This window comes from Sus scrofa, chromosome 14, assembly GCF_000003025.6.
Source record: "Sus scrofa isolate TJ Tabasco breed Duroc chromosome 14, Sscrofa11.1, whole genome shotgun sequence".
Classification (NCBI taxonomy): domain Eukaryota; kingdom Metazoa; phylum Chordata; class Mammalia; order Artiodactyla; family Suidae; genus Sus; species Sus scrofa.
This window is the reverse complement of record NC_010456.5, coordinates 30,242,017-30,261,618: the sequence shown is the minus strand read 5'-3', so window position 1 is coordinate 30,261,618 and position 19,602 is coordinate 30,242,017. Positions and strand designations below refer to the sequence as shown.

The following is a 19,602-nucleotide window of genomic DNA, read 5'->3' as shown; positions in this document are numbered from 1 at the left end:
CCACGACGGGGAACTCCAAGCCATGAAAAAAATTTTAATGAAGCCAATTCAACCTTTAGCTCAACATAAAATTCAATTTGGGATGATTTCAAAATGGAAAACCATGGTATCTTTTCTCCAGAAACATGACTTTGTCACTGAAGCATGAAGAGCCATCTCTCCAGAGAATCATTGTGCTCTAGGAAAACTAAACATATTGAGCAGACTTCTGCTGCTGCATTGTGCTACTATATTGTGGAGATTATTTTCAAAGGATTTTTTCCCTACAGAAAGCTAGAAATTATGACTTTGTTGTAATGAAAGCCAATTAAGTTCAAATTTTGTAGTACTCTCTCCTCCAAATTTATGCCCTAAATTTATTCAACGTAGTGACAAAGTGATTTTCTACTGTTTTAGTACTTTATAGTAGAGAAAAATTCAAAAGGGATAATGAGCAAAGGGCATACAGAGAACTTGTTATAAGGCACTTTATTAAAATAAAAGTGCTTACATCCCTTTAATGTATTAATCTATTTCCTGAATAACATGGAATATTTAACAAATACTGTACACCAATTCTGTCCCTTATAGTAGGAAAACAGTATTACTCAATAAGTTTGTTCACTTCTCCCGACTTCCTTTTACATTTTTGTTCACCATGGTATTGCCTGTATCATAGTTAATTGTTCTTAAAAAAAAAAAAAAAAAAGGAACTTCTAAGCCAGTGTCTTCTAATAGCAATTGCAAAATGCTACAAAAATCATAAAACAAATTCAAATAAGAATTCCAGGTAACTTAAATTAACACCAGTTTTGAGAAAACCATTTTTATTATCATCACCACCCAGCTTATTTGTGCTGGATTATGTACCAAATGGCCAGATCTTCTAAAGAACATCTACATTAACATTTCTTTCATGTTTCAAGAGATGAAAATAACTGTACAAGGTTAAGTACAAAAGTACACAAGACAGTGGACACCAAAAATCCATGTATGAGATTTTTATCCCAACCTGCAGCGTTCATATATTTGAAAAGTAGAATTCATGAACTAAAAAATATTGTCCTTCTATAATCCTGTCAAGTTTAATGGAAGTGGGTTTAACCTGATTACAACACTAACACCAGTATCACTGATCTGATATTTACAAAAAATTGTATTTTTCAATAAATTAAAGTCAATGCAACACCCATGCAAGCTAGAATGCTAGCTGTTTGGTGAACAAGGACCTGACATCAGAACCAGAAGTCTATAAAGTCCCAATATTAAGTGTGATTTTCTTCAAACTGCATCCATTCCTCGCATTGATGATGTGAAACCCAATCCCATTCCTCTTTGTGTGTGAGTTTGTGATCTTGCCATTTCATACTGAGCATCCAGATTTCTAAATACTTCTTCCTGCTGTTTCAATGTCTTGTAACTTTCTTCATCAACAGAGCTACATCCAGCTTCATCTTCACTCTAAATAAGATATAAAACATACTATTAAAATGAATTCACCTAGGAATAAAAAGTGCTTCTCTCACAAGTATTGGTAGATCACATTTTTTTGCAGTATATATGTGACCTCATACATTCCTTCCATACATTCATTCAGCAGCTACAGAATTCAAGGCAATGTTCATTCTAGGTATTGGGATAGAGCAGGATGTAACAACAATCAACTTCATTTCAGTAGGCATCTGAAGAGAACATGTACAACATGCTAGACAATGTACAGATAAATGCCTTTTAAAGAAAAGCAAAGTAGAAAGTGGGGGTAGAGTGCTTGCTGTTTTTAAAAAGGCAGGTGACAAAGATTCTAAGAGTGATATTTGAGCAGAAACCAAAACTAAGAAAGAGCCATGCAGGTAGCTGTAAGAATAGTGCAAAGAAAGCAACAACAAAGGTCCTCTGACATGTTTGAAAATAGCCAACTTAGTGTGGCTTAGTTTAAGTCAAATATCTCTTTAATGAAAAGCCAACTCCACTAGCAGTAACCAATATCTGAACATTTGTGTACCATACCAAGTTGCTGTATAAAACCTAGTATCGTTATGCGTTATTCAACAAATCACAACTTTCTATATCTTCAAAAATCTTCCCTGAAACATTAAAAATTAAGGTGGTCCTACCCCACCAAATATAGCTGACCTTAAATGGGCAATGATTTTTTTTTTTTTTTTTTTGCTATTTCTTTGGGCCGCTCCCGCGGCATATGGAGGTTCCCAGGCTAGGGGTCCAATCGGAGCTATAGCCACCGGCCTACACCAGAGCCACAGCAACGCAGGATCCGAGCCACATCTGCAACCTACACCACAGCTCACAGCAATGCTGGATCGTTAACCCACTGAGCAAGGGCAGGGATCGAACCCGAAACCTCATGGTTCGTAGTGGGATTCGTTAACCACTGCACCACGACGGGAACTCCTGGGCAGTGATTTTTTTTAAAAAAAGCATATTCACTAATTCCTTTTCACAATTTCATTTTTACTAATAGAAACTTATGATCTTTAAGTTCACCTAATATATAAACACTAAGTAATAATAATTCTGTGAAATTTAATCTAGAGAACATAAACAAAAAAGCATTACAAAGTACCCAGAGTTGACATATCACTGAAATAACATTTAAGTTGAGAACAAATGTCATCCTAAAAATATTAATAGGAATTTTAATACAAAGTGTGTAACTCACCTTAATACCCATTAATTTCCTAAATTTGACATTTTGGTCCTTGTTTCCAAAATTCAATTTCTCCCATATTTCAGCAGACTGGGATTTGTCCTGTTAAGAAACACAAAAGTCTTAGGGAATGTCAAATTTAAGTATCTTTTATGAGGATATTATCTCCATAATATAGCCTAAGTAGAACAACAGCATTTACAGCATTCTATCAACAGTTTATAGTTATCTTAAGCTTTCTATTACAAAATGAAGCACAGAAGTATAATACTCCTTCAAATAAAAAACCAAGCTAAGGAACAAACTCTTTCTCCTTAATAAATGCATGGCAATAATGGCTTTCTTTGAAAGACTGATACAGATCATGCATTTTTTTCTGAATTAAATTGCAGCAAATTAAACTACTCCAGACAGGTTCTCAGAAGAAAGATAAAACCAAACCTTTCCCAATCCAAATTTGTTTTTATAAGCAACTGTTAATTAGCAATCAATGACAAAAGAGTGGAACAAAAGAACTTACCCCTTCTTTCTTGCCTTGCCAAAGCATTTTCCTTTTCTTCTCTTGTTCAGCAAATTTCATCGGATTCACAGCTGCTGGGTTGTAATAGCTAGGTACAGCTATTCCGGTCTCTGCCAAGGCTTTAGCCTGCAAGGCTGCCATTTGAGCTGCCATAGCTATTTGAGGAGTTACTTGTGTTCCTGAAGCCAACAGGGCAGCAACATTGAGAACAGAACCTCCCGTAGCTGCAGCTGCTAAAGATAATTATGGATTTTAACTAAAACCTCCTGATTTATGTTAATACATTATTTATATATAAGAGCTACTAATCAAAAAGGCAGGATATTTTCATCAAGTATTAAAAAAAAAAAAAAAAAAAAAGGCAACTGTTTTATAGCCATACTCACAGCATGTGGAAGTTCCAGGGCCAGGGATCAAACCCTGACCTGAGCCACTGCAGTGACAACACTGGACCCTTAACCCACTCCACCACGAGGGAACTCCAACTTAGTATTAATAAGCTTATAAGGCAACATTTTAATGAACATTTAACGTGTTCATCAATAGACATTTCTGTACATGATCCCTTAAATATACTAAAACTTCATTTACTTCTCTAAGGGTAAAGAGAATTCTGCAAATAGTAAAAAGGTGTGTGATTTCCAAGGAAATGAACTATGGTCACTGTAACTAATAAGTTAACTTTCATTTGTATAGTTCTTTACACCTTACAAAGTGATTTACACAACATCTCAACTGAAACTTATATAAACATCTGAAATCATTAAACAGGTATGCACATTTAACAGATACTAGACCCAAGTTCTATAAAAGTTAAGTGCCAAGTTTGGTACTTCCACCCTGCAAATTGCACTTCATACAAGCGCACTCTGATCACCTTTAAATCATTCACATAATGCATGTGTTATGTTTAAAAACTTGGTTTCTTAACCAATGAGACAATACATACTCGTTATCTTTAACAAACTGCATTTCTAAGATCTTAAAGACATATACAGTGATGCCTAAAGTGCTACACGAACGAGTCACTATTCACTTGCCAAAATTATCCACACTGACCAAATCAGAATATACATGCATAAAGGTTTTATAAGGTGGAAAAGTAACTAAAAATAACATTCATAATAATTTTTAAAAAGTTTACGGCATAATCATTGGTAGTATGGAGCAAAAGTGATTGTCTTCCTATTACTTTTCTAAACTTAATATTTTACAAAGAAATGCTATACTTCCATAATAAAGAAAAAAATTACCTGCAGCCATTTCTTGTTGTTTTTGTTTTTCAACCATTTCCTTTTCTCGCTGTTCTTGTAATTTCTTTGCCCTTTCCAATCTGTCAAAGACAATTTAAATAAATTAAAAATAACAAAACCCAACATTTATTACTGTATGTATACATGCGTAGGCACAAAAAACTTTATATGGAATTTTAAATTAGGTTTATTCTAATGCCCCTCTAAGTTGTTATCCACATGTGGGGAAAAAAGGTAATCATTCTTAAGATGGTATCAGTCACAGTTAAGTAATACTCCAATACGGATTTTAAACATTTTAAAATTCACTTATTAATAGCCAACAACTGTAATAGTTTTCATAATAGTTCCCTCTGAGAATGATTAAAATCATTAAATAAAAATTAATCTTTATGAGTGCTAGTTACAGAAAGACAAAATTCAATGTTGCAAATTGAGACACGCTAAGCAAACATACTTAGAGCTGAGTAAATCCTAAGAGTATATTCAATAATTTACAGAACTACCTAAATGCTTATTTTTGGCCAGGCCTATGGCATACGGAAGTTCCCAGGCCAGGGACTAAAACTACCACAACAGTGACCTGAGCTGCTGGAGTAACAACATGGGATCCTTAACCTACTGCGCCAAAAGAGAACTCCCCCTAAACACATTTTAAGGGAGGCTGACATAGGATAAAGATGGTCAGAACATGCAGATAATTTTTATATTAAAAAAGACTTAATTAGTCTCTAAATTAATGAAAATTAAAAAGCCAAAAATAAAAATTTAAAAAGCAAGCAAACTCTATCTGCCATTCTCTATTATCCAATAAAGCAGGGGGAAGAAAACGCAGTATTAGAAAATTACTTTTGGGAAAAAGAAATTTATCATCAGCAAAGAACTAGAAATACGAAACATAAATTCATCCCAAAACAAAAACGAATTCTAGTTCACACTAAATTCACTAATACATGTACTAAGCTGTATGTGCTAATCAAGTCAGTATCTACTTGTTACACAGCAAATCATAAGTAATGTTATCTTCATAATGAGTTCCTGAAAGAGAAATTACTTTTCTTCAGAAGATTTTCTCATTTACCAATCATAAGCCACTCCCTCCCCCTCCTTGCATGTGGTATAAAGGGGTAAGGATTGGGGGAAATGTTTTTTGGGGAAAGGGGGAGGGGGCGCTCTGGGTAAAATACAGTGGTAGAAAACTGAAATTTGCTTTAAAAATTGCTGAAATTCACATACAATAAATATATAATTTATAATTTTGTTTACTTCTATTGTGCATATATGGAAGAAACAGTACAGACGTTGTCCTTAGAAATAAAAGTTTCTGACTAGGATTAACACTAAAATGTAGGTTCACAGATACTTAAAAAACATTTCTAGGAGTTCCCATTGTGGCTCAGCAGTAATAAACCTAACTAGTATCTGTGAGGATGTGGGTTCAACCCCTGGCCTTGCTCAGTGGGTTAAGGATCTGGCGTTGCCGTAAACTGTGGTGTTGGTCATAGACTTGCCTTGGATCCCGAGCTGCTGTGGCTGTGGTGTAGGCCAGCAGCTGTAGCTTCTGATCCGACCCCTAGCCTGGGAACTTCCATATGCTGTGGATGTGGCTCTAAAAAGACCAACAAACAAACAAACAAACAAAAAACAAACAAAAAAACCAAAACCAAAACAGTTTTACAATCATCCCTATTCGAAAACAAAAAGGAACAAACAAAAAATGGTCTACAAACTGTAGTTTAGCAACAAAAGACCACCCTTCAAATTTTTGGTGTTCTGAGATTATAGAGTATCTCCTTGTACTGCCATCTGAAATCACTAAGTTGACTTTTTTAAGTCGAAGTTGTAAATGATAGTTACAGATTCAACTTTAATAAAATTCAAAAATTAAGACACAATAAATTTAAAGTAAGAACAGACTTTAAGACTCAAAAAATTCATCAAAGCTAATGGACCACTTAAAGAGTAAGTTCAGATACTGTGGAAAAATTACTTCCTAATTCTGTTAATTTTAGTTTCAGAAAGAAAATGATTGAGTACTATTGGCTGCATACTGTATATTATTTTTTTGGCCATGCCTGAGACATGTGGAAGTTCCTGGGTCAGGGATCAAACCCAAGCCATAGCTATAACCAGAGCCACGGCAGTGACAATGTTGGATCCCCAACCCCCTAAGCCATGAGGCAACTCCTTGGTTGTGTATTTTAAATGGCCATTGCAGGTTTGGAATCAACACCATTCACTAGGGTGAATGGAATGAAGGAGGGGTGAGCTCACACCTTTGCTGCTGCTGCTGTTCAGCTGGAGTTTCTGCCAGGCTGGGTTCGCAGGGCAGCAGCCCATCAGGTTACATTGTGATAACTGTATTTTTGTAATGAAAAAAAAAATAGAAACTCAATTTCATAAAGAAAAAAATATCAAAATCAAGAGATTTTAGTTTTCAGAACATGGGAAAACCTGCAAACAAGGGCTTGGACTTTACTTCTTGCTTCTATGAGGCAATTCCTTCAATGGTTTTGAAGATTTCAGCTAGATAGCCTTGCTGTGTGTGGTCCCACAATTACCCATCTTTGAAACATTAGAAAATTTAAAAATACAATGACTTTACTATTGCTATCAGCAGTAAACTTTACAAGATCAAATAAATAAATTAGCTTATTATTTGCCAACCTTCAAAATAAGAAAACTTTATCAGCAGATTTCTTATTGTTTCAGAGACTTTGTTTTCTTAAAGAAATACGAGAGTAAAAGAAAAAGTAGTTTGAGAGAAAAAATTAACAGTGCTTTAATCGGATTTAGAGGGTTTTTTTAAAATTTCAATTGTAAATTAAAAATATTTAGGAGTCTGGATTTGAGAAAAATCAGTTAACGACAAAAGAAAAAAGAAATGTTGCAGAAGCACAACTCTTTCCAGTTGTGCAAATAAGTTAACGTTTTAAGATAAAAATTAACAAACCACTCATTGTAGTTCTGTATCACAAAGGGTGCCACAGTAGTCATGGCTAGATTTAATTATTTAAATTATCATCTGATGGAAAGCATATACTTTATCCACACAATTGAGTATCTACCTCAAGCTGAAAAGGAGAAAAAAAAATGCATCAAATAAAAAATTATACGCACCTCCTAGCTAAAGCTTCTTGTGCATCCATTGCTGTGTTTCTGCCTCTGAAGGGAGGTGGACTAGGAGTTCGGCTCAAACTTCTGCTAAATCTTCTTGGTTTTTCAATTCTCTTCTTTCTATCTCTTTAATAAACCATATTTTACATGTCTCAGTATACCAAGTAATAATTATTCAGTCAAGACCAATTATATTTACATAATTATATATATATGAAATTAAAACAGTATAGGAAATACATTCTGAACTTTCCTTTCCACCTCTGTCCTACATCTTTCACAAGCATCTCAAGTTCCTTGCGTTTAAGATTAGTTTTCTATAAATTTGCTTAACCACCCATTTCAGATGAACATTTATGTTGCTTCCAATCTTCTGCTATTACACCCATTGTTGCAAAGACCTTCTACATTTACACTTGTGTGGGACAATATGTTGGATAAATTCCTAGTAGTGGGATCCGACAAGTTAAATGGTCCTACAAATTTTTTTTTTTTTGGCCATACCCACAGCATGTGGAAGTGCCCAGGCCAGAGACTGAACCCGCACTCCAGTTGTGACCTGTGCAACAGCTGGGGAAACACTGGCTCCTTAACCCACTGTGTCACAAAGGAACTTCTGGTCCTAGTATTTTAATGTAAAATTCGTAAATGTTTTAAAACCAAAAGATATAAATCACTAAAACAAAGTAAAAATCAGAATAAAAAGTTATCGCTATCAGTGGTTAAAACAAGAAATGCCAGAAATAATGACCTGATTTGCCCAAATAGCAATTTAAAAAAATGGTAATTAATGGTGATATTACCATTTACTTTAAAGTTCAAATTAGGCAACATTACATACTAAAAGTTGAAAAAAATAAACAAGTGACAAACTAGGTTATTATGAGTAGGTCCACTTTTACCCATATTTCAGTCTTTTATAGACTGTTTGACTTAAGGAACAATAAATTAAAAAAAAGCCTTTCCATTACTTTAATACCAGTATCTGTGAATATAGTAAAATACATAATTAATAACTACATTAGTAGAGGATAAACATATTCTCCAAGTATTAATCATTAAATGCTTAAAACAAAAACAGGAGTTCCCGTCATGGCGCAGTGGTTAACAATCTGACTAGGAACCATGAGATTGCGGGTTCAGTCCCTGCCCTTGCTCAGTGGGTTAAGGATCCGGCGTTGCCGTGAGCTGTGCTGTAGGTTGCAGACGTGGCTCGGATCCCGAGTTGCTGTGGCTCTGGCGTAGGCCGGCGGCTACAGCTCCGATTAGACCCCTAGCCTGGGAACCTCCATATGCCGCGGGAGCGGCCCAAGAAATAGCAAAAAAAACAAAACAAAACAAAACAAAACAAAAAAACAGCCACACCCTTGACATATGGAAGTTCCTGGGCTAGCGATTGAAACTGAACCCCATCTGCAGCAACACCAGATACTGGATACTTTAATCCACTGTGCATCCACAGCGACCCAAGTCATTGCAGTCAGATTCTTATCCCACTGTGACACAGTGGGAACTCCTGTAATTAAAGGCTCTTTACTGCACTTTGTGTCCCAACAAATTAAAGCATCCTTCTAATCAAAGTTTGAATTTATTATCTTTTTGAGCATTTGACACAGTATAACCAGTATTATCCAGTATGGTGGGTTATGTACACCTGACTTGGCTTTCAGACACATTTGGGACTAGGTCCTGGTTTTACCATTTAAGAGCTGGGCTTCTTGGGCAAGTTACTTAACCTCTCTAAGCCTGACCCAACAGACCCTGTAAGGGGCCTATTTGATTTAATTAGAGATGGATACCTACCGACTTCTACTCCTCGTCCTACTCCTGCTTCTACTTCTATGCCTGTGTCTCGACCTTGAGCGGGAACGAGATCGGATACGACGTTTTCTCTCCCTGCTTCTGGATCGTGATTTCTTCCTCTCTCTGCTTCTGGATCTTGATTTCTTCCGCTCCCTACTCCTGGACCTTGACTTCTTCCGCTCTCTGCTTCTACTACGATGACGCCTGAAATTAAAGCACACAAATTTGTAGTTACTTAGAACTGTGTCTTCCATTACAGACATTACAAATTATCTATAGCATATGCAATCAGGACAGGCAATCAATGACTCTGGTCTGTAGAGAAAGGATAACTGAGGTTTCTAATGGAAAGAGTTATAAGCAAAAAACAGACTTTTGATCTTGTTTGATGATGCTTCCTAGGGAACTCCGTAAAGTGATAACCTATCAAAAATGCAAAGTACTCTAACCCAAGATTCTGTTTAATAAAGTCTATTGTCTTACCAAACTATTTTAAAGAATAACAATGAAGTTATTCTACTCCTGAAAAACTTTCATCAAATCTGCTATCATACACATACCTGCCCCACCAAACCTCCAAATATAAACACTGGCTTCTTAAAATGTCACAAAACACTGAACTATTACCTAGTTTCTAAAAAAATCTTTTCAACCTATACTTTAAGAAAACCTAGATTAGAGTTTAGCAGCAAACAAATCCTGCATTAGCAATACAAAGGGATTGTTATACTGGAAAACTATATGAATGCAGTTCAGAAATAATTTTTTTCACTCTAAGAAACAAACAAATCAGAAAGTTAAGAGAAATATAATTTCTAACTGAATACTTAAAACCATCCCTCATTCCCCAGTTTTGGACACTATTTCTGCCTTCATCAGAAAGCAAAACCCAGAAGACTTCAGATACTAGTCATATCAGTGGACAAACAAATGGGTCACATTAACAAAAAGTTATCATTTTCTAAGATTTCTTTGGGTGTTGCTCAGTTAATGCAAAGCATTCTGTAATTTAGGAGTTCTTTAGAAGGCCATAACTTAGAAAAACCACTTACCTTTCACGAGACCTAGACCTTGAATGACTTCTGCCTCTCGATGACTTTCTTTCCTTTCGTTTGTGTCTGTCCTCACCATTTTCAGATGAATTTAGCCGCTCTCTTCCTTTATCAGAAGAATGTTCTTTGTCATTATGTTCCTCAGACTTATGTTTCTTAGAGGATTTATCTTTGGATTCATGTCTTCTTGCCTGTTTTAAGAAGAAGTTGGTTCTTTCAGGAAAATAGTGCAACAAAGAGAGTTAGTATGGGTATCAGTAGCAAAAATGTTGTGATGCAACATTAGTAACCTTAGGAGTGTGTCGCAAATTAAAAAAAGATCTAGTTTCATTCAGATCACCCAAATGTTGCAGATGTATATATATCACTAATTATTTTTTCCTGTATAAACCCCCAAAATGCAGTCTCCACCCCAAAATATTTTCAGTACAATTAAAACAACGACTTTCAATGCTGAAATAATATTGAAAAACCATTACTTCAGAAAGAGAAATCCCTGATTTTTTTAATCTAAAAGAATAAGGGAAGTAATATGTATCAAAATTGTTTCAATTTTTCCACAAACCTTTTAGAAACAGACCATGTATATACATCAACTTCTAAATCCAAAGTACACAGTAATGAGTTAAAAAGTTAACAATAACAGAGATAAGGACACGAAGAAATGCACCAGAAAATGCATTTCCAATTAGGTAGCTAAGTAAATCTAAGTATTAATACTTTCTACAATTTTGATTACTTTACAGAGTTGAAGTGTCCTTTTTTATAACTATACTGCCACATCCTTTCTACAAGACGGCTCTTGATTTTTCTCCCAATGTCTAAACTGTGAAGCAATCACTTTTCATCTTGCAATATCCCAACAGGCTTGGAGTTCTATTACATTTCATGTACCTAGGGTAGAAAATGGCAACCACATCTTTATTTTTATGAAATAAACTACATATAACATAATCAATCCCTGTACCATTGTATAACACATACTTTCCCCATATTCTGAAGGACCATAAAAACCAAGGCTTTCGCTTTCACAACAAATGCAATTCAGAGACTGAGCTAAAATTAACTGTATAATCAAGTCTCCATCCTACACTCACATACTGAATCAGGAAGTGCTTAACATTAGATTTCCCCACATTAAGATTTGTTGAATCCATCTCATAGCTAAAGCTTAAAATCTTGGACATTTAAGAATCTCAATTTTAAAGCTGAAAAGAAATTCAGATCCTCTTACTCCCTTTACTTTATATATGACTAAATTAAGATCTGAAGCCACAAAGCTACATATTAGAGGAGAGTTGAACCCAGATCCCATGTTCTTCTGATGCTCAGGCCACCGTTTTCCACAACACAACATTTATCTCATAGTTCCCAAAACAGACCTTAACATATTTCTGTCCACTTAAAATTAACTTTTCTTAAAAAACTTGGTCAAATATTTTGGAACATGCATAATGATACATCTGACAAGGATCATAGTATGTAATTTATTATTTTGCATAAAAATAAGAGACATGGAGACACAGCTAAATTTTAGTTTCAATGCCAGTTCTCTATAATGAGCTTATAAAAAAATATTTCCTTGATTTTGCCATATAGTGGCAAACTGGAAAAGTTTTAAGTGGTTAAGCTTCCAAAAGTTTGAGTTTATTTCAAACCAGTTTTCCATACATAACATTACTATTATTATTTAAAAAAAACAAAAACAAAAACCAACCATTAAACCCTTAACTGATTTAATATGATATACTTAAGGGAAATAGGAGTTTGAATGCTAATAGTTACCTTATCATGAAGTAGGCTTATTATTTTGCTATCTGAGTCTGCAGCGTCTTCAGTTCAGTCTCTTCGCGCATTAGCACGCTGAGTATGATTTATTATAGAAATGTTATCATGTGAGCTAAACAAAATAGTCATTTTCACAAAAACTCTCCTAAATTAAAAATTTAACAGAGCTTCCATTAGGGGAAGAGGTGAAGTCCCTGCCAAGTTTGTTTCAGGAGTCCCTTGCCCAGCCCCCATGAGACTTCTCCCTTTTTGGCTGCTACTTCTCTTCCTTTGTTGGCTCATTCCTTGTCTTCTCAGGTGGGCAAGTCAACTCCTCTGCAATACAGCTGCTGCCTTTATCCTCAAGTTTTGCTGTCATCGCCACCTTTCCAACTATTCCTGACACTTTTATTTCAAAATTCAACACAACTATTAGCAATCAAACCAGTTTACTAATGAAAATGACTCTTGTTATCTTCCATAAAGAAAAAGCAGCCCATAGCTATCTAGAGTATTTCTACTTAAAGATGATTGCTTTTTAAAAATTCTGAGCAGTCGTCAGGCATAAGGAGACTCGGGACCTCAGATTAATGGAAGCTCTGTGAGACAGACCTAAAAAACCAATTATATTCTTCACATGAAATTTTTATTGTGAATATTTTCACAACACAATATAATTAATAGTTGTTGAATGAACTTTTCATATAAATAACTATCTTCTTGAAAAACGATGAATCCAAATCATGCTTATTTTATAACTCAATTAAACCTTTTAAATTTCAAGTTTGGTACTTACCTTGAAAATATATATTCATACAAACATTTCTACCAGATACTTAATAAGTATTTTAAAGTGCCTATTCACTAAAAGTTTTAATTACCTCTTTGCTTCTGCTCCGGCTCCTGTGTTTTCTTCCTTCATTATCTGTAAACACACAAAAATTCACCATTAAATAAAGGTACAGAATCATACCTTTTAGAATCTCAAAGTCCAAAACTCATAAATATAACATTTCTGTCCACTTGGTTAACTAAAGAATCTATTTACCAGTTATCTTCTATAGCCTATTTTTTTATGGGAGGAGGCAGGGTGCTTATTCTACTGTATTAATACCGCACATATTTGAAACAAATTAAGCAATCTGAGAAAACCACAACATAATCAAGTAATTAAGCAAAAAGGGTTCCAAGACAAGTCCACATTCCATGACATATGACAGATACTGTCTTTTGGGGGGGGGTCACAGATTCTTAGTATTTTACAAAACATGACTGGGCTCATCTTTACAAAGGGTATTAGAGGAAAACAATTAAAAATAGGAACAAAAAAGCAAGAGAAAAACAGGTTTAATTATATTTGGTGTACTTTAAGTTCCCAAACGGATGTTTTAGTTTAGTCAACCATTTTGTAGATGCTTGTCTGTGGGAGTGAAGAATAAAAAACTAGAACTCAGGTCCTGAAACTTTTAAACTCACTTCTTTTCTACTTCTCTTTAACTACTTTATTTATTATTGATTCCTCAGCAATACATCATGCTTTCTATACCACATCAGCCTAGCTTCCTTTTTTATTTTTTTAATTTTTGGCTGCCCCAAAGGCATATGGAGTTCCCAGGCCAGGGTGTGACCCATGCCACAGCTTGGGCAACACGAGAGCCTTAACCCACTTTGCTGAGAACTGAACCTGTGTCCCAGAGCTCCAGAGATGCTGCTGATCCTGTTGTGCCACAGCAGAAACTCCTAGTCTAGTTTTTCTTACCTTTTTTTGGGGGAAGAGAGGGTCTTTTTAGGGCCACAACTAGGCATGTGGAAGTTCCCAGGCTAGGGGTTGAACCAGAGCTGCAGCTGCCAGCTTATGCCACAGCCAAAACAATGCAGGATATGAGCCACGTCTGTGACCTACACTGCAGCTCAAGGCAACATCAGATCCTTAACCCACTGAGCACGGCCAGGGATCAAACACGCAGCCTCATGGATACTAGCTGGGTTTCTTACCACTGAGCCACAAAAGGAACTCTCTTTTTTAAAATTACCAAATAAGGAGCATTTTAAAACACCAAAACTCATGCTTTCAGAAATATTAATGTTATATAATGTTTAACTTAATGTTAAAAGTTAAAAAGAAAAACAAGGTTAAAAGTGTTCTTGTAACTTATGTCAAAGACATTAAGTAAGTCTGGAACACACTACTGCCTAGACTACATCTTTCGAAATACTGTCTTACCAATGTTGAAAGGATAATAAACATCTGAGGGCTAACCAAATAGTTACTGTGACACTAAACATACATTTTGTCCTTGACAAGTTATAAAATTCCTGTATTAGAACATCTGTATTCCTCGAAATTGAAAAATTCTCCTGAAAGTTACCAATGCACTTTCACTATCCATTTCTCACCTGGAATAACACATATTAATAATACCAGCAAAATGAATTTATATCTTATACACATTTCTACATAGACTATAAAAATGCTGGAAGTGGTACCATTTCCAGCAATTCATACCTGACTTTCGCTTTCTTTCTCTTGACCTTGATCGTGATCTTGAATAATGATGTTTTGAGGCTCTAGGAGAAACAGATACATCCGACTGCTCTTTTTTCTTCTCTCTATCTGGGGATGTCTTTTCTGGGGCTAGTCCATCTCGTTCTGTATCACTAGCCTAAAGGTTTAGAGAAAAATATGACTGTAAATTCTTGATTGCATTTAAAATGCTTCCAATTTCTTAAAAGAGTGGGAAGAGAGGAAAGATAATCATCCTTGATCTTTACAAAATTAATGAAAATAATCACAACAGCTAATTTTCAAGTAGCTAAATAGGCTTCTATTTGATAAGCAGACCTGAATAAATTGAAATGACTAAACCAATAACAAAAAGACAAATGTAATTGGATGAATATATATTTAACTTTGTCATTTTTTAAAGGCTGCACCCTCGACATATGGAGGATCCCAGGCTAGGGGTCCAATCGGAGCTGTAGCCAGTGGTGGCCTACGCCACAGTTACAACAATGCCAGATCTGAGCCGAGTTTGCAACCTACGCCACAGCTCACTGCAACGTTGGATCCTTAAACCACTGAGCGAGGCCAGGGATCGAACCTGCATCCTCATTGATACCAGTCAGATTCTTTTCCACTGAACCAGGACAGGTGCTCCCTGTTTAACACTTTACAACGGGGGAAGGGGAAAACAAGGGCCTCAAGTATTTCCAGTAAATATTCAAGCATAAAAAATAGAGTCCATTTTATTTTTTACTTTTTGGCCACCCAGTGGCATATGGAGTTCCCAGGTCAGGGATCAGATCTGAGCTGCAGGTGTGACCTATCCTGCAGCTGCAGCAATGCCCGATCCTTTCAACCCACTGCGCTGGGCTGATGGAACCTGCGTCCTGGCCCTCTAGAAACAATGCCAATCCCATCGCGCCACAGTGGGAACTGTGTCCATTTTAGATTTGTGACATTAATTTAGCTGAATTTACCAATACTTGTATTTTAAATTGGCATACATTAAAAAGGCATTTTAAATGCGCTATTGAAAGTTAAAACAGACTCAAGACTGTAAAAATCTTAAAAAGCACAGGGACTGCTTCTAAACTACTGTAAAAGAATAAACAGAAAATTAACTTACCTATCTGAGAACCCAATCTTAATTTCATTAACCCTCTTTAATGAAAGCCCCTTGGCACAGTGCTGCAGCAAAAATGGTCTGCCTCTCCTCACATATGCTCTGGGCTATGGAAACATTAAGTTTTCTACTTTAAAGCATTTTATAAATTATCACAACATAAATTTTTAAAAAATTAAAATAGCCAAGCATATACACTCTTTCCCAGAGACCTGATTAAGGTTACCTAAGAGAGCAGGTTCCTTCATCTAAGTATCCGTTGTTTTCCAGTTACAAAAGGCAATTTCACCTGCTTTGATCATAACATAGTATTCAGCGCAGAAATCAATCAAAAAAAAAATCAAGAAATCAATTCCAGTCATGAGTTTTCCATTTAAAAAAAAGTATTTGTGTATCTGCAGAACTGTGTGGTCCAAATTACAAATTACAGAGTACCACAAAGGAAGAAATTGATTTAAATGAATCACAGGAAAAAAGGCTCAAAAAGAAACTAGAACCTGAATGTTCGCAAGTCAGGTTCTGAAAAAATGTGAAGCAAAGTTTCAATCATATGTGGAAAGTGGACTGTGGTGACCCATCTGACCAGAGAGCAAATGTGAAAATAGTCGGTATTCCTGGTGAGTTCATTACTTAGGCCATGAGTTGGCAAGCCGTAGCCTTTCAGCTAAGAATGGTTTTACATTTTTAAAAGGGTTGTTAAAACAAGCAAGTAAGGAATGCGACAGAGACTGTATATGTAGTCCACAAGGCCAAAAATATTTACTAACTTGCTCTTTACAGAAAAAATCTGATTGGATAAATAGTGAATCACTACACATTTTCAGTAGGAGGAATACTGAACTTCTTCCCTTGAATAGTCCAGAAAACACCAAGTTATCTAAATGAGTATTTTAACAAATGAAGTATGAAAGGTGTTATCTATCCATCCAATAACTATCTTCTGAGGGTCAAAAATGCACCCAATGAGGCAAGACTTCAAAAATAACAAATAAGGGAGGATTAACAACTTAGTTAAAATGAAAGACAAAGTATGTGCTGAGCCTCCAACAATGTTACCAAAAAACAGGTAAGATACAGGAGGAAGCAACTAACTATAGTGGAGGCTCATTCAAGCATACATGCTTCTCTGGTTTTCGGATGTATGGGTGATTTGTGGAATCGTAAAATTTTTGTGCTGAAAGGCTCTCATTCCTTAGACTCAAACTCAACTTTCTGATTTTACAGATGAGATCCAGCAACATTAGCTGACTCACTTAAGATGGTACTTTCTTTGCTGTCTACTACTGTTGTGTGTGCGCGCGCACATTTTTTAGGGCCGCTCCCGCAGCATATGGAAGTTTCCAGGTCGACCCAGAACTACAGCTGCAGGCCTAGGCCAGAGCCACGGCAACGCAGGATCTGAGCCGTGCCTGGAACCTACACCACAGTCACAGCGACCGTCGGTTCCTTAACCCACTGAGCAAGGCCAGGGATCGAACCCATATCCTCATGGATACTAGTCAGAATCTGAACCACGAAGGGAACCGCTCGCTTTCTACTATTAATACACGATACTGTATCACACAACTAAAGATGACTTTGATTTTCAAAACTAACATTGGTCATTTTTCTTTCATTCTTGTTCTCACCACTATTCTTAAGGACTACAAAGACTATGTGTTGGTAAAGTTACACTTAGCAAAAGAGTAGCAAAAACGTTATGCACTGTTATCATCTCTGGGCAGGCCACTTTTCTGCCCAACAGATGCAGCTTTCCTGAATCACCAGCATATCTCCATTCACTTTTACAGACATCATGACTAGAGTCAAAAACCTTCCCATGGAAATGTCAGCGACTAGCCCAGTCAGTTAAGTTTTCAGTTAATACTTTAACTACATGCTTAACATCACAGAAGCCCCGAAATAGGGAAGTCAAATACTCTTGACTTAGGAGAAAGCACTCTGCAATAACTTACACTAAACATTTTCATCTGTTAAGAAATACTATAGGAAAACAAAAACCACTATATCACTAAAAAGACATGAATAAGTGGCCACTTAGCCCAAGCAAGACTTTTATTACTTATGGTAGCATATCAAAAAGTATCCAGGTAAAATCGATTAAGTATGAAAACTTCTTTGAAAATGCCTAAGATTTCAACTGAGGAAGGACCTACAAGCAAATCTTAAAGGCTAAATGCAAAAATGCTCTCCATTCCAGCATGTGCTCTATTAGAAAAACACCATGTTTTTAAAAAAATTACGTCTTCTTTAAAACCCTGATAACACTCAAGACATAGCATAGGAATCTCTTTCCAGTGCAAAGAAGGTACACTGGATTTAATAGTAGGCCACTTCTCCAGGGGATTTTTTTTTACTGAAGGAGGCACTGCAGAAACAAATGTTTGAACTGTTTTTAAAAAATATTTGAGCCCAAATAAAATAATACTATTCTTTAAAGTAGATTAAGAGGCCCCAAACACGATTTAAACAAAGAAAAACACCCCATCGACTAGCTGCACAAATAGCCTGCCAAGCGATTTCAAACTAGTTCTAAATCGGTTAATAAAAAAAGGGGTTCTAAATCAAATCAACTGGGCATGGGAGGAGGGAGGATCTTCCATGATTTCTAAATTCCAGGTACTCCAGTGATTAGGATGAGCTACAAGGTTTTACTTATGCTTCATTTCCAAAAACAAGAAAATACAACTTTTTAGTCAATGGAAAAAGAATACAAAATTCTCGCATTTTTCTTTTAACAGGATAAGTAAAAGGAAGTAATCACACAATAATGTGATCTATCAGGACTGGACATCTTATACCCAAAGAAGGTTTATTTTTCGAAAGTGGTGATTTAAGAACCGTACTCTCCATTTAAAATTAAATGGGCCAATGAAGAACTCTTAAGTTTAAAGTAACAACGTCAGCGACAGGGCTGGATTATGTTTCTCAGACTTCAAAATGACTGCATCGAAAGCCACTTCGGAAACAGAGCATCAATCAGAATTCGTAGTGCCAAAATCTTCTCTTAATTAAATCGAATTTTTACTCCCTTCCAGAAACACGTTATCTAGCTGCTAAGGAATAAACTAAAGTACACAGATGGAACACTAACGGAAATTATGCAACTGGAATCGCCTCCTAGCACTCAGGCAAAAAAGGAAAAAACTAAAAACAAAAACGCTACAAGACCGCTCGCCCCCCACGTTTCTATCCCTTACAGGCACCGCCTTTATGACCCAACACTTTTCACGGACGACTCCAGGTCCCACCGCGAACATATAAATGCCTAAGCCCTAACAAAATTCAATATAAATCACTAGACTAAGCTAAACTGCAGTCAGTTCGGTGGGCCAAAAAGAACACACAGCTGGGAAAGAGATGAGGAAAGTTCTGGAAAAAAAAGACACTCCCTGCGGCTCCCCACCCCCAACGACACCGCCTCACTTCCCCCTCCCTAAAGGAGGCAGCCATGATGGCGGGCGCAGAAGAAGGCCGCGGCGCCATTTTGTCCACACACAAGCTCGGACAACAGCTCTGGGAGCCCTTCATCCCTTCTTCGGACAGTAGCAGAGAAACATCCCTGACTTTAAACTCAGATTCGGCACCTACCGCCATAGTCCACAGTCCTGGCCGCTGGAGCGGCGCCTCCACTTGCCGCTTTCCACAGTACCGGCCGCCTAGACGATTCGCCACAGACTGAATCGCTCGAACGAGAGACCCGGATGGCACAAACGGGCTAAGGCCCGGCGCGTCGCACAGCCTGCTGGGAGGAAAAGGGGTGGTGATGAGTTTCTGTAGCAACGCTGTTCAACGGTGATTGGTTGTTCTTTTGAAGGGG

General features: G+C 36.5%; 1 protein-coding gene across 7 annotated transcripts; it reads right to left on the bottom strand.

Moving 5' to 3' along the window:
- RSRC2 (arginine and serine rich coiled-coil 2) lies at window positions 453-19,556 on the bottom strand. Of its 7 annotated transcripts, none has more exons than XR_002338926.1 (11): window positions 19,374-19,524; window positions 14,663-14,819; window positions 13,038-13,081; window positions 10,390-12,252; window positions 9,338-9,541; window positions 7,538-7,660; window positions 6,694-6,775; window positions 4,418-4,497; window positions 3,165-3,397; window positions 2,657-2,746; window positions 454-1,440 (listed from the first exon to the last, which is right to left on the bottom strand). XR_002338926.1 is itself a non-coding variant. In XM_005670609.3 (11 exons), the coding sequence occupies exons 4-11, from the start codon at window positions 12,180-12,182 to the stop codon at window positions 1,261-1,263; spliced, it is 1,131 nt and encodes a 376-aa protein (XP_005670666.1). In that variant the 5' UTR covers window positions 12,183-12,252; window positions 13,038-13,081; window positions 14,663-14,819; window positions 19,374-19,520; the 3' UTR covers window positions 671-1,260. The 7 variants fall into 7 exon arrangements, 6 of the variants coding, with proteins under 6 accessions (XP_003483465.1, XP_013838259.1, XP_005670665.1 ...); XM_005670609.3 differs by lacking the exon at window positions 6,694-6,775 and having other exon boundaries at window positions 671-1,440; window positions 10,390-10,602; window positions 12,175-12,252; window positions 19,374-19,520; XM_003483417.4 differs by lacking the exon at window positions 6,694-6,775 and having other exon boundaries at window positions 453-1,440; window positions 3,165-3,394; window positions 10,390-10,580; window positions 19,374-19,526.